The sequence below is a fragment of the Atractosteus spatula genome, chromosome 5 (assembly GCF_055471065.1).
Source record: "Atractosteus spatula isolate fAtrSpa1 chromosome 5, fAtrSpa1.hap1, whole genome shotgun sequence".
Classification (NCBI taxonomy): Eukaryota; Metazoa; Chordata; class Actinopteri; order Semionotiformes; family Lepisosteidae; genus Atractosteus; species Atractosteus spatula.
This window is the reverse complement of record NC_142710.1, coordinates 34738045-34750946: the sequence shown is the minus strand read 5'-3', so window position 1 is coordinate 34750946 and position 12902 is coordinate 34738045. Positions and strand designations below refer to the sequence as shown.

At 38.6% G+C, this 12902-nt stretch overlaps 1 protein-coding gene across 5 annotated transcripts in view; it reads right to left on the bottom strand.

Moving 5' to 3' along the window:
* sh3pxd2aa (SH3 and PX domains 2Aa) overlaps window positions 1–11795 on the bottom strand; it is a 142321-nt gene extending 130526 nt beyond the window's left edge. For 4 of the 5 annotated variants that reach the window (XM_088917581.1, XM_088917583.1, XM_088917582.1 and 1 more), the window contains exon 1: window positions 11114–11795. In XM_088917581.1, coding sequence (XP_088773707.1) covers window positions 11114–11185 — 72 coding nt within the window. In that variant the 5' untranslated portion in view covers window positions 11186–11795. The remainder of the gene's footprint in view (window positions 1–11113) is intronic. The other variant, XM_088917584.1, reaches the window with a different exon arrangement.
* Window positions 11796–12902: the final 1107 nt, after the last annotated feature.

Genomic DNA, 12902 nt, shown 5'->3' with positions numbered 1-12902 from the left:
CTAACTTTGAATCTATTTATGTTCCTAATTCAGTGGAATCTGTTCATTTAAGATGTGTCTGATCACAGTTCTTCACACAGTGACATCCTACCCACAGGGCCTCCAGTTTATAAATAACCCAGCTCACACATCCAAAAGGACCCTTTTAAAGCAGCTGTTCTCGGATCAGGGTGAATATGAACACAGAAATTGTGCCCCAAAAGAGACCACAAAAACAAAAATAAAAGGCTTAAGATGTTTTTTAGAGTCTCGCAATCTAAAGATTTTCAGTTTGAAAGGAGACATCTACCTTAATTTAATTTAAAACCACATTTTGAAATATCCAGCATGTCATACAGTTTCAACATAGCTTATCAAGTACAGGCTATGCCATGAAATGCTTTAATGTAATATTTAGAAAACTAAATAGCACATGAAGTTTATTTTCCCCATTCTTTAGAAGAGTAGTGCATATCAACCATAATTTCCTGCTATTTCATTCTGTAACCATTGAATATCAGCATAACTGTCTCCTTCGTCTATTATCATTAGTATTTTTCAGTGTTCACACAAACGAATTCCAGGTTTTGCTTTATGCTAAAGTGCTTATAGTTAAAGCACTAGTGTCATAGCTTGCCTTCATGCAACATCAGAATTCACTCTGGTGTAACGCTTAAACACTTCCCCAAGGCACGTCCTGTTCCTTAGGGTTTACAATGGACAAATTTCAGTAGCACGTCAAAAATGAGCACTACTAGAAGAAGAAGAAGAACACTTTATTGACCATATACAATTTCTTGTATTAGGAATTTGTCTTTTTTCACATACCCCAACTTGCTCTCCATGAGACACATAGACAGGGAGAGAAGCTTGGGGTCAGAGCGCAGGTCAGCCATTTATACGGCACCCCTGGAGCAGTTGGGGTTAAGGGCCTTGCTCAGGGGCCCAACGGAGTAGGATTCCTCTGCCGGCCATGGGATATGAACCGGCAACCTTCCAGCCACAGGCGCAGATCCTTAGCCACAGGGCCACCATAAGAAACATTTAAACAGCACACATATAATATGCTAAATGGAACAAAATGGAACTTGCATGTTCTCTATCAGAAAAAAAAAAATTAAAACAAATCTTAGCATCTGGAAAGGTCACACTGCGTACCAGCAGTAAAGTACTCTCCTGTCAACAGCAGTATAGTGCTGCTTCCTGTATTTTATCACATGGCAATACAGCTAAAACTTCTTGGGTTGTTTCATGTTTTAGAATTAGAAGCTGTAAATCTATAATTGGAAAGGCACAAAACTTTCAGATTTCAAAGAAACAACTACTGTACCAATCCTTTATCCAGGGACTGTAAATGCTTTGGAAAGTATGTGTTACCAATCAGTCCTCAAATGCCCTAAACAAACACTCATTATAAAGCCACCTCTTGCTGTAGACAAACAAGGCACGCCCCTAATTAGCCCCATCTGCTAGTGGGCATGTTACAACACCACACAGGAGACATTGTGATTCTCTGCGCCATACTCCTCGGCTTTTCTGCCCCACGGTGTAATCAAAACCCTAAGCAGAGAGATTGAAAGCACGTCAACAGGTCTCCACATGGAATCATGCAAAGATAATTGCTACAAAATAAGATATGAGTTTGTCTTCCAGCTACCTACATCTAATAATTACCTGATCACATTGAAGAAGAATACCAAAAAGTAGTTAAGATAGATACAGTACATCTAATTGCCAAATACCAGTCTAACTACCTTATGACATGTATATGGTACATCCAAGTTTTCCTTTTAAAATAAATGTTTATGCTTTTTCTCTGCGGTTTCCTTTCTTTATTGTTGCTTATTTCAGTGATTAAATGTTGCTCTTTCTTGTTTGGATTATTGGTAGCGATGAAAATGATTAACTGCAGGAGGTATCAATTTACAGTGCCAGCAGGCAACGTGGAGAAGATCAATGATTTAAGTTCACAAGCGTAAGGCAAAAGGAAGATGCCGAAATGTTTTCCCAGGACACTGTAAATCAGATCTGAACAGTTTTTGTTTCCCCCACACTAATTATACCACCTCTCACTCCTTTTGTTTTCTTTTTTGCCATGAATTCACACATAAACATTACCAAAAAGATGGAGCAAAAATAAGATCCACGATGAGATGGATGGATCTGTACCAATTAGTGAAGTGGAAAAATACTTTTTTGTGTCACATTTTTAAAGCAGTGGGCTTCCTCTGGAAATATTTTGCGGCACACCATAGCTACCTCTACTATAAGACTTAAAAGTCTTTTAAGAACATGTTTTCAAACTAAAAAAAATCACTAGAAATCAGTTCAGAGTGCAATACAACTAACATCAAGACAATGAATACAGATCTTTGTAGCTCAGAGATTAAGTGAATCTTTTTGAGCCAATTCCAATATTATTATGCTGCATTTACATCAAAATCTACAAAAATAAAAAGCCATTTTTGTTTCTATGCACTGGAATAGAATAATAGAATATAATCTAGAACATTACGCAGACTTTCAATTTCAAAGGGCTATCAAGCCTGACTTCACAGTAAAGCAAAGAAGATATGAAGCAAACAAAATAAGGCTTCACTTACACTGTATTTGCAGAATGTCTGTCCACAGGCTCTCCAGCATGCAAAACTGAACAGCCTTTAGCAAGAGAATTGGCAGAGTATTGTCTGTGGGTCTTTAAAGCTTTGAACCCCGCCTAAAATACTATATTCATGGAACTACAGATATAAAAAGAACATGAAACAGAAAAAAACACTTTGTGTGCATTAAAAAACAGTTGCAAGAGGGCAGAACAGCCCCTATTTGGAAGTTATGTTTTAACTTATCGTGTTTTAACACTCGTGTTTTAACTTATGTTTGGTAGTGCTGACGGGGGTGGGGGAGTGGGGGTTGTTGAAATAACTAATTTATCTTTGTTACAGACATTTAATTATCCCACAGCTGTTCAGGAAAATGTAAATTATACAGTTAAACATTCCGCAGCTACATTGTGTCACACCTCCTGCTCTTTATATATCTGGGGTCTGATTGTATCAGAGTTTGCATCAATGTGGTATGAAGAGGGTGTTTATAAAGTTAGCTTCCTGATTTAAAATCTGTAATGTAACCCAGAAAACGTATATAACCAGAGGGTCCTCAATGCTTTCACTGTTAGTTTCCAGAGGCTTTCAAGTGAGGAAGTACATGGCCCACAGATATTCAGACATGGCAGTCAGTGTAAGTCCCAGCGAACTATCAGGGCCCTGCTTTATTTAATTTTAGGAAACAATGCTATTAAATAGTTATAGGTTTAAACAATAACATTGTGGTCATTTAAAGAAATAAAATTATATTTGCAAACAATAGTGATGACGAAACAAGTCCCATTTTGCCAACTCAATTGTTGCCTTCCTATTTTAAGAGTCGTCTATCAGATTGCCTTTGCCGGCATTATTCAAAAGGAGCATATTCACAGCAGCGGAGCCCAGGACCAATTCAATTAGCTTGTATCCTGCCAGCAAAGAGACTAGACCGCACCGCATCAAACACTTTCTTTTAGTCAGGTCTTCCTATCTTTCGGGCCAATCTGAAAGATAGGAAACTGGGAAAAAAACACTTTGCTATAAACACAGGTGACAGCAGGAGGGCGAGCCTGAGGAAAGGTGGAGGGCACTCTCCTTTTGTCAAGCACTCGCCTCGACTGCCCTGCCCCTTCACACACGCAAATACGCTCCTTCTAATTCCGCTGTGGTCATTTCCAGCTCCCAACCCTCCCCTCCCCCTCCTGCAAAACGGCACAGGAAATATAGCCTGACGAGCAACATTTTCCTGAAGGGGGGTTTTAAAAAAAAAGGCGATTCAGCCAGGACTTCCTCTCAGTGCCCATTTGCTTTATCATGTTAAACACTTAAAGGACTCTTATTTTGCCCTCGTTCACATACATCTCCTGCTCTTTAGCCTCCACTCTGTTGAAGGCTCCAATCTGAGTTGTCCATCGGTTTCCATTAGGTGCATGAATTTTTAAAAGCCAATCTGTCTTTGCTGCTGTCACTCTGAATAATGGAACAATGTTACAGTAGCTCAGTACCACTCCACTGCTATCTCATTTAAAAAAAAAATCTCCTTAAGATGCGGATTCATCTTTGGAACTCTGCAAGATGTCACTGGATTGATCTTGCCTAAAGAAACGAAAAGAAATTCTGAAAACAGAATCTTACTTCCTTATTCATATTACTTAGATAAAGTAATTCCCTACAAAAAATATTGTAAAACAGTATACAGTGAAATAAATAAATACATGCAGGGTAGTATGAATAAGAATACATTATTGCACAACACATCTGACAAGATGTAATATTTTGGAATAGAAGCCTTAAAATAGACATTAACCCTAACTTACCAATTTATACACAAGTGTATGTTCCTATCTAGAGTTAGTCTGGGTAGATTACACCATCTGTCCTTAGAGTATTAACAGAAATCTATATCATCTATAGATGCAGACTTCTGTCTGTAATATCCAGACATCATAGCAGGCATTAAGACCCTGTGAGCCCCCTTTTAAAATGATTCTATTTTACTGAGATAAGGAAATCCAACCTGTTCTTTCACAACTACACTGCCACGTATATAACGAACTGCTACAATATTAGTTCTGGCTTGCCAGCTAGGAGGATTCTCAGTTCCCATTCATCACAGTTCCTAGCAGAGCCGCTTAGCACTGTTTAGATCGCTGCTTAAAAAAAGCAAAACAACATTGCCTTCGTGGGAAATTGTACTAAAAAGTTCTCATGAGAAACACATCTGGGTCAGATGCACTGCCGTTTATTCCAACAGAGTGAACAAAAAGCATACGTCACAGAAGACAGCTGAAAAAATTACCCGAAGTGGCATCCCCTTTTTAACGGAGGGTGTGCAAGTTCACAGCATCGCCCTCCTGATATTACGAAATCACAACTCTTCCCAAAAGGGAGCTTGGCCGGGTCTCTGGCACGGGCCTTGTTTTGACAGCGGTGACGAGGGAGATTGCGAGTTCAGTACATGGACTTCACTGGGATGAACGTCAGGCCTGGTTCTGACTCACTGATTTACCTCACCTCCCTGGACCCCTTCCAGCAGAGCAGGAACTGGCCAGTCCCCAGGGACAGTAGGCATCCAATAATTAACTAACATCAATCTACCAAACAGGGCTTTCCCCTTTAAGGAGGGAGCTGGAGCCTTTTGCCAAATTAGGAACATTTTTTTTCAGCATATGGTAAATGACCTCATTGCAAGGCCAGTGTTAGGACATAGAGTACGTAATATGGGATAAAGAGTTGGCTATGAGGTTGAATATAGTTATATGTACCAGAGACCCTGCCCCCATTTTAATGTTTCACCATCATTGACTTGATGCACGGTTCAAGAATGTGCTCTTCTATCTGTTGCTAAGTCTGGTTAGAGGAGTGACTGGAGGGGGACTAACTGGAATCCATTAGGTAGATGTGGCCTCCCTGTTTCACGCTGATGGCCACACACAGCCTCACTGCCTGTTTGAAACACATTCCGAAAATAACAGAAAACTATGTGAAAATCAAACTTGCAGTTACAGATAGGACTGCTTAATGGAGTAATGACATTTTAATTAAAGATTGTAGGTCTGTAGATCAAAGTAACCTGTTTCGATATACCCTGGGAATATTCAAGATTGTGGCAGTGCAGTTTTTGGATCATTAAGTCTCTAACAGCTCAATCAGGAATCTGGGCATCATTTCATATGTTCTTCATATTTTTAGAATGCTACTTAAAAATATAGCTTAATCCTGCTGGAGCTTGACCTTTTCACTGCTGTCAGTATAGGATGGAACTAATTTGCAACATAAGTGAACATAAGGCCTGTAATCTAGCCAATCAAAAACAAGTGCAAAGACATGCATCACATTAATCATATCTGTTTCACCAGTGTCCACGCAATACCCTCCCGAAGCATTTCTGCCAATGAACAGAAAAGCTCCCATGGCTTAATGTTTTCAATTTGGGTAAAAAGTTCTGCATGCGTCAGGAGATTTGTTTCACCAGTATAACAATTAGGATTTTTTTTCTTTTAAAAGCAAAGGACTGTGGCTTTTCACTCTCTCTCCCATAGGATAAGCATTTCCAGCTGTAGGAATAGAAACCCCAAATTAGTTTGAGAAAAGAATGGATTTTGCAGGCTGCTGAGTTTCAGTAAAGTAAGAGCTTGTCTCACTCCTGCCTAGAACATGGAGCAAGGAAGCTGACAGACTGGCTGTCAGGGAATGTGACCTGTCTCTTTGTAGCCCGAGTTAAGTCAGCAGTTCTTTCCACTTAGCCAGGAATCATGAAGGACATTAATCCAAATAATTTCTTTGTTGAAGGCACAAAAGCCCATATACAGTATATATATAGTTTAAAATACTTGTTGGACAATTAGATTTAAAAAAAGTCTAGTACATTGCTTGCTTGAAAGTGTGTCGATATCTGTTAAATAAAATTTTGGTTATCGAACCTGATAAATCACATTCCTGAGACGTATGTAGTAAATCAACTGAAATACAAAAGAGGATAACAATTTTGTTATATGTGAATTTTTCATTTTAATTCTCAACTTTACAGAATCCACAGTGTGTTTAATGATAATTACCTTTAAAAATACAGTTTTATTTAACACAGAAGCTACAGATCTTCCTAACCTGGCCATTCCAAATGGTAGGCTGATACATTGCATTTGAAGGGGCAGGCACATTATAGGAACACAGCCCTTTAAATTAATCCATTTACTCATTCTTCTGCAGCATATCAGCAATAGATATAAAGTATAAAACAAGAACCCACTAACCAAGATTAAATCTTCTTGAGTCAGGAGCTTGTTCAGAGAGCCACAGGGAAGGAATTAAACCAGACATCAGCATTTAATGACCCACTGTATTGGAAAAATAACCTGGAGCGTAAGACGTGTTGCTAACAGCTGTGTGAAAGCACTGTGCAGTAATCTGGGCAACTTTAACTTGCATTTTAAACACTTATCTGCTCTTCAGAAAGATTAAGAAATATGAATTCTTCTAAACAAAATCATGTCTGTGGTGTGAACTTTACAGGATAATTGCTCAATTTTGTAAGAAAATTCAATTTCTCAGATGGACTAACCGACTGCTGGAGACAAGACAACTCGGATTCATGTTCAAATCTCCGCTAATAAAACAGCTTAATGATCACTAGCGTGCATGATTCATGAAGTATGTTTCTTTATTTATCAGTTTAATAAATGCTTCAGAAAATATTAACATGATATGACAAAAGTAAAATAGTTATAAACGTAATTAAAACAGGATACTTATTGCTGAATTTCGGCAAAATATTAACTCCTCACCTCCACAGTCCCAGATTAAACATGGTAAGTACATTTTTTTAATGGATGGTTCTAAGATGGAATATTTTTCACTTTTTTAACCACCCATCCATCCACTCTTATTCCACTTCTTCCACTTCAGGGTTGCAACGGCGCCAGGGCATATCCCACCAAACAAAGCGGGCTACACCCTGGACAGGACACCAGTCCATCACTAGGCAGACAGGTGGGTACAGCCACAAACACTCACACAAGAGCCATTTTCCCCAGAAGCCAAACTACCAGCATGTTTTTGGACTGCGGGAGGAAACTGGAGCACCTGGAGGAAACCCGCGCAAACACAGGGAGAACATACAGAGACTCCACGTAGACAGAACCCTGGGTCTGGAATTGAACCCAGGGCCCCAGCGCTGCAACTCAGCAATGCTAGCCACTGTGCTAGCCTCACATTTTTATACACTGCATCATTTTTAGACTCATTTTTTTTGCTCACTAAGATATCCTTAACTGTCAGAAAACCAGAAGGAAACTTAGTAAGCTATAATGATACTGTAATGCAATCATACAGAGGTCTGAGTGGGGTGATGTGAACATCACAAAGATTCCTTCAAAGGCCTTATGGTTTACAGTAAGCAGAATGTTACATTACATGGGTCACAGCATTGCCTCAATGTAGAAAAAGTAAACGTGGAGCTACACACAAGAACCCACTTCTAAAGGAGAAATGTACTGCACTGTTAATTTAATCCCCTGAAGTGCTTTTCGTAACAAAATGGAGTTTCAATAAAGGAAATAGCTGTTTTTTCATAACTTCTAAAAGAACAAAAACAGCAGATAAATCCCATCCTTTTGATACTGAATCTGAGATAGATGCAGACTTATGAAAGTTTTAATTCTCAAATATTCTGTGAAAAAAAGTCTAATTCAAGATATCCATCTCCCCCTGCACAATGTCATTATTATATTAATTATTAATCACAAAGCTTTCTACATAGCTATACAAATATATAATGATAGTTATTTTTTATACAGAAACAGAAAACAGAAACACTGCAGAGTATATGAGAAAGTTGAGGAATCCAATATACTGTTCCTCACCAGCTAACAGATGCAAATTGTTTCCGTCTCACCTTGAACTCATGCTCTACCACTCTTGTTTACTGTACTGGCTTAACATTTTTTTCTTACAAAGAAGGTAACCAGTTTCCTCATAAGGTGTACAGTATTACTTGATTTCTGATTCGTGACAAGTAATGAATCATTTGTGTGCCAAACCTGACAGGTTAGGAATGACAAAACTCATAAATGGAAATAAATAAATTGAATAAGTGCTCTCCGGGATATTTCCTGTTGATTCTGACAGTGCACTCCCTAAACATGTTCCATTTACTCAGACAGGAGAAATGTTTCTAGATCTGTTCAACCTACAAAACACTGTCACTCAGTACAGCATGCAGGGTAAATTACTAGTAAAACCAGAGTTTCAAGTACATTTAGCATGATTAAAGGTCTTTTCTCCATTAAATGGCACACAACCACTCACTGAACAGAAACAGAACTCCATTCTTCATCATGTTTATTATACTGCTGAGCCAAGCCACCAGGAAGATGACTGCACCTACATTACTAGTGTTACTTAGTAGGCCTCCTAATGATATTATTGCAAACCTCTCCTGTCTGTCTACTGCACAGTATTTCCCCATAAAACTGGTGTGTGGTTCATTGAACTTGACCAGACTTATGAAGACTTGACCATTATCTGCCTAAAGAAATATAAATGGGAGTAAAATGATCTTAACTTTTTTTGTTGCCTTTTAAAGGAACTTTATGTTCTGTAATAAAACATTTAGCGCCATCTATTTAATAGTAAAACACTCAGAACAATGAAACCTTAACTGCATTCTATGTTCTTCTTTGAGTGAAAAACTTTGCCTTCTTGGTGTGTTTCTTCTAAAACACTGTAGACAAGTCCTGTGTGTCTGAAGTGCTACACTCTAAATGCCCTGCATTTTCAGCCTGATGCATAAAGGTTTTTTTATACCAAAGCAAAATGTACAAGTATCTGTGGTACACAGACATATCATTGGTATACGTTATATCACTACCACAAATACTTCTGGTTCTGCAGGTCTGTTAGCTGTACATTAACACAAAAAATAATGTGATTTGCAACATGCTACAACAGATCTGGACCACAGCATGATGCCAATGAGAATTGTCTACTGCAGGGCTCCCATTCTGCACAGCAGGGATTGCAACAAAGTGGCCTCTAATCATAAATTGCCTATTGCCTCCTAACAACATGCTCTTATCTTCTATATCACAGGTTCCCAGACCAGTCCTGGAGGGCTACATTCCTGCAGGTTTTATAGGTCTCTTTAAATCAGGAGTACTTGAAGACCAGAGGAAAAATGCTAAATTGCTCTAATTAAGCCACTAATTTAATTAGATTAAGACTTGAGTTGTAATGAAAACCTGAAGGGCCGCTGTCCTCCAGGAGTGGATTGGGAGCTCCTTTTCGGTCCTTTAAGCCTGAAAAGCCTTCCTAGAACCTAAACTGAATATACTAAATTTTTGGAAATAAATGTTAAGCTAAAAGAATGATAAACACTGAAACATATTAAATATTATCTTTGCAACAAAGGACATTAAGCAAAACTCAGACTGTAGAAGTTGCTATCCAGTGAGCAAAAAATCAATTATGAAGTCTTTACAAGGTTTTTGACCATATTGACATATTTGTTTGGGATATATACATTTCTTCCAGTCCAATATTAGCAAAAACGTGCTTTTAAGACTACCTAGAATGTTTAGTTCTGTGAGTGGAATGCACTCAAAGAACTAAACATGTTTAGAAAGTTAATGCTTGAATATTGTTACAAAACCATCATATCACAGCTTGACAATATAGTAAATAAAATAAGCAAATACGGACCAGCGCAAACATGTTACTCTCTCAGTTGGTCAGGTCTATAACATGCTGTTGAGATGGTAGTAGTAAGGGAAATATTAAACTACAGAAAAGATGACAAATGAGAAGAACCCAGGCTGTCCATCTTGTCTGTCCAGTTGCTACTCCCTTGCTGAATATTAAATCAGGCTGGTTTAAGAGGGTTACCGGTAAATGGACACAAGACCAACAAAGAGCGCTTTTAGCACCGAAATCACGGGGCATTTTTTTACACAAAGGCTTGTGAATTGAGAACAAAGCGGCGCAGCCACGTCATTGAAGCCGATTATCTGGGATCTCTCAAGGAAGTACTGAAAGAGTTCCTAGGATTAGTAATCAGCAATCAAATAAACACTTGACGTTGTTTTTGCTTTTTAAAAAACTAAAGTTAAAAGACAAAAACAAATTAAATTGTGATATGGTCTGTAGCAGTGACAAGTTACCAACAGAAGTGTGAAGCTGTAGTATTCAACCTATAACCTGAAAAAAGGAGGAGCGTCTTTCGTATACTATCTTTCAAAAGGATGCTGTTATTGGAAGCAGGCGGGCTGCTTCTTGAAAAGAGGTATTGTTTTGAAAGTGGAGTGAATCGTTTTTTAATAGCACTTAACTCCACTGTTACTGTCTAAAATGCAACGCCATCAGTTTCTAATTTCGAGTCTTTCCTTTCAAGTTAGGATTATTTTGGAGCTGTACGGCCAAGACAACGCCAACATAAACAAAGCTCCGTTTTCGGTACAAGTGCGACACGTGTCTTTCATTTGTTTTCTTGAAGTAACGAAAATGTTGCACAAAGATCTTTAATTAGCACCGAGACAGTTCCTGCAGACTATACTCACATAGTGTTTGGAAGGATTTCGCCTCTTCTCCACATCCACAACTTTGACATCCACTACAGTCCGAAACTGCATCTTCAAGCTCACTGGATAAATGTCAACGATTGTAAATGCAAGGTATCCACAATAGACGTTTGTAAGTGTATAATCCAATTCCCCAGTGCTCGTTGACGTTACTTTTCAATTAATCCGATTCACGAGAAGGTTAGTCTTTGGCAAGTTCCTCTGCGAGTTAAAGCCCTTAATTTAGTAGCCAAATTTAAAAAGGTGTAAATTATGTTGATTTCGGATGCAACTGATTAAGAGGCCATCAAAACGTGATCTACTTAAATCGATTTAAAGCTTAATTCCAACAGTATTCACGATCCATTTGCTTGCATTGCAACAATTCTCTAAATTTACGTCACTTCAATCGTAACACAGCTGTGAACATCACCTTCACGATCGAGTTTCTTTCTATGGATAAAAACAGCATGCTCCTGTGAGTTAGCCTGAAATATGCTTCTTTCAAACAAGTAAAATAAAAGCCGGGTTAAGTGGACTAAAGTGACTAAAGCAGGGCACACTGCCTTTGTAAGGCAGAATGACCACAAAGCGGTTTGGCCAATGGGATGGGCTTCGTCGTGTAGCTCCAGCGAGTACAATCAAACGGTTTTCCACCAGGAATGGCACAGAGGTCTTAACCAGCGACAAAAAGAGGGGTTTTCCTCCTCCCAAGAAGGGCGGCTCTTTTACAGGGAGTAGGTTGTCCCTTTGTGAATCAGGGAGGCGGGGGATTTATACCGTAGCGCAAGAAAAGGGTTGGGTCTGAAACAAACTCGGTTTGAGAAGGGAGGGATTTCTGAAGACCGCCAGAATACGAACACGGGAATCATTAAGATTAAATTATCCAAATAATAAAAAAAACCTCATTAGACACCTACAACAGCTGTAGTTTTGTGCTTTATTTTTTTAACGGACTCATGAGTAATTTCTCCCTTTTGTAGCTCGGTTTGCCAACTGGCACCGATTCCACCGGACAACTTCAGCCAGGGAGATTTCTCACCTCGCCGATAAACGAAAACTTAGAATTGGAACAAGAACTGCTTGCTAATTACCGTTAACTTAACTATCACTAAGTACTATTAAAAGTAAAACAGTTTTACAAAAATATTGACACTGTAAGAAATATTTTGGATTTCCATTATTTCTTACTTTTGTTGCTCATGTTTGCTCTGTTTCCCATATTGAACATGTGGTTGTTGTCCGCGGTTAATTCACACGATGCTAATTTGCACGGACTCTTTGCAAGACGTCTGTAAAGAGGAGCAGATGTCTCGACCGTCTGATTAGTGAAAGATTTGGTTGACAATAAGAAAAACCAACAACGTCATTTTGTTTATTTAACAAGTCACTTTGTTTCGGTTCAGCAATGTAAGGCCTGTCCTCTCAAATCGTTTTGTTGATCTGCAACTCTACTTTTAAGGGTAAAAAAACGACCTTTTTGAAATCTTACTTCAAGATATCTCTCCGTAGATATAAAACCCCTTGGGTCTACACATTGCGAAGTACCATTTGACAGGATAGCTTCTTATTTTATAGAGGTTCTCAAGACGTGAATAGGTTTGCTTTTAAGTAAAATCTAAAATGACACTACTTGGTGTCGTTGCATTTTCCTGCATTATCCTAATTTGTACACAGCGTATTTCATAAAGCTTGCTCACAATCCGTTAATTCATATAATAAATTAATGATGCCACACATGTATAATCGATGTAGCACTGGAGGGAAAGATGATGAATTCTTAGTCACA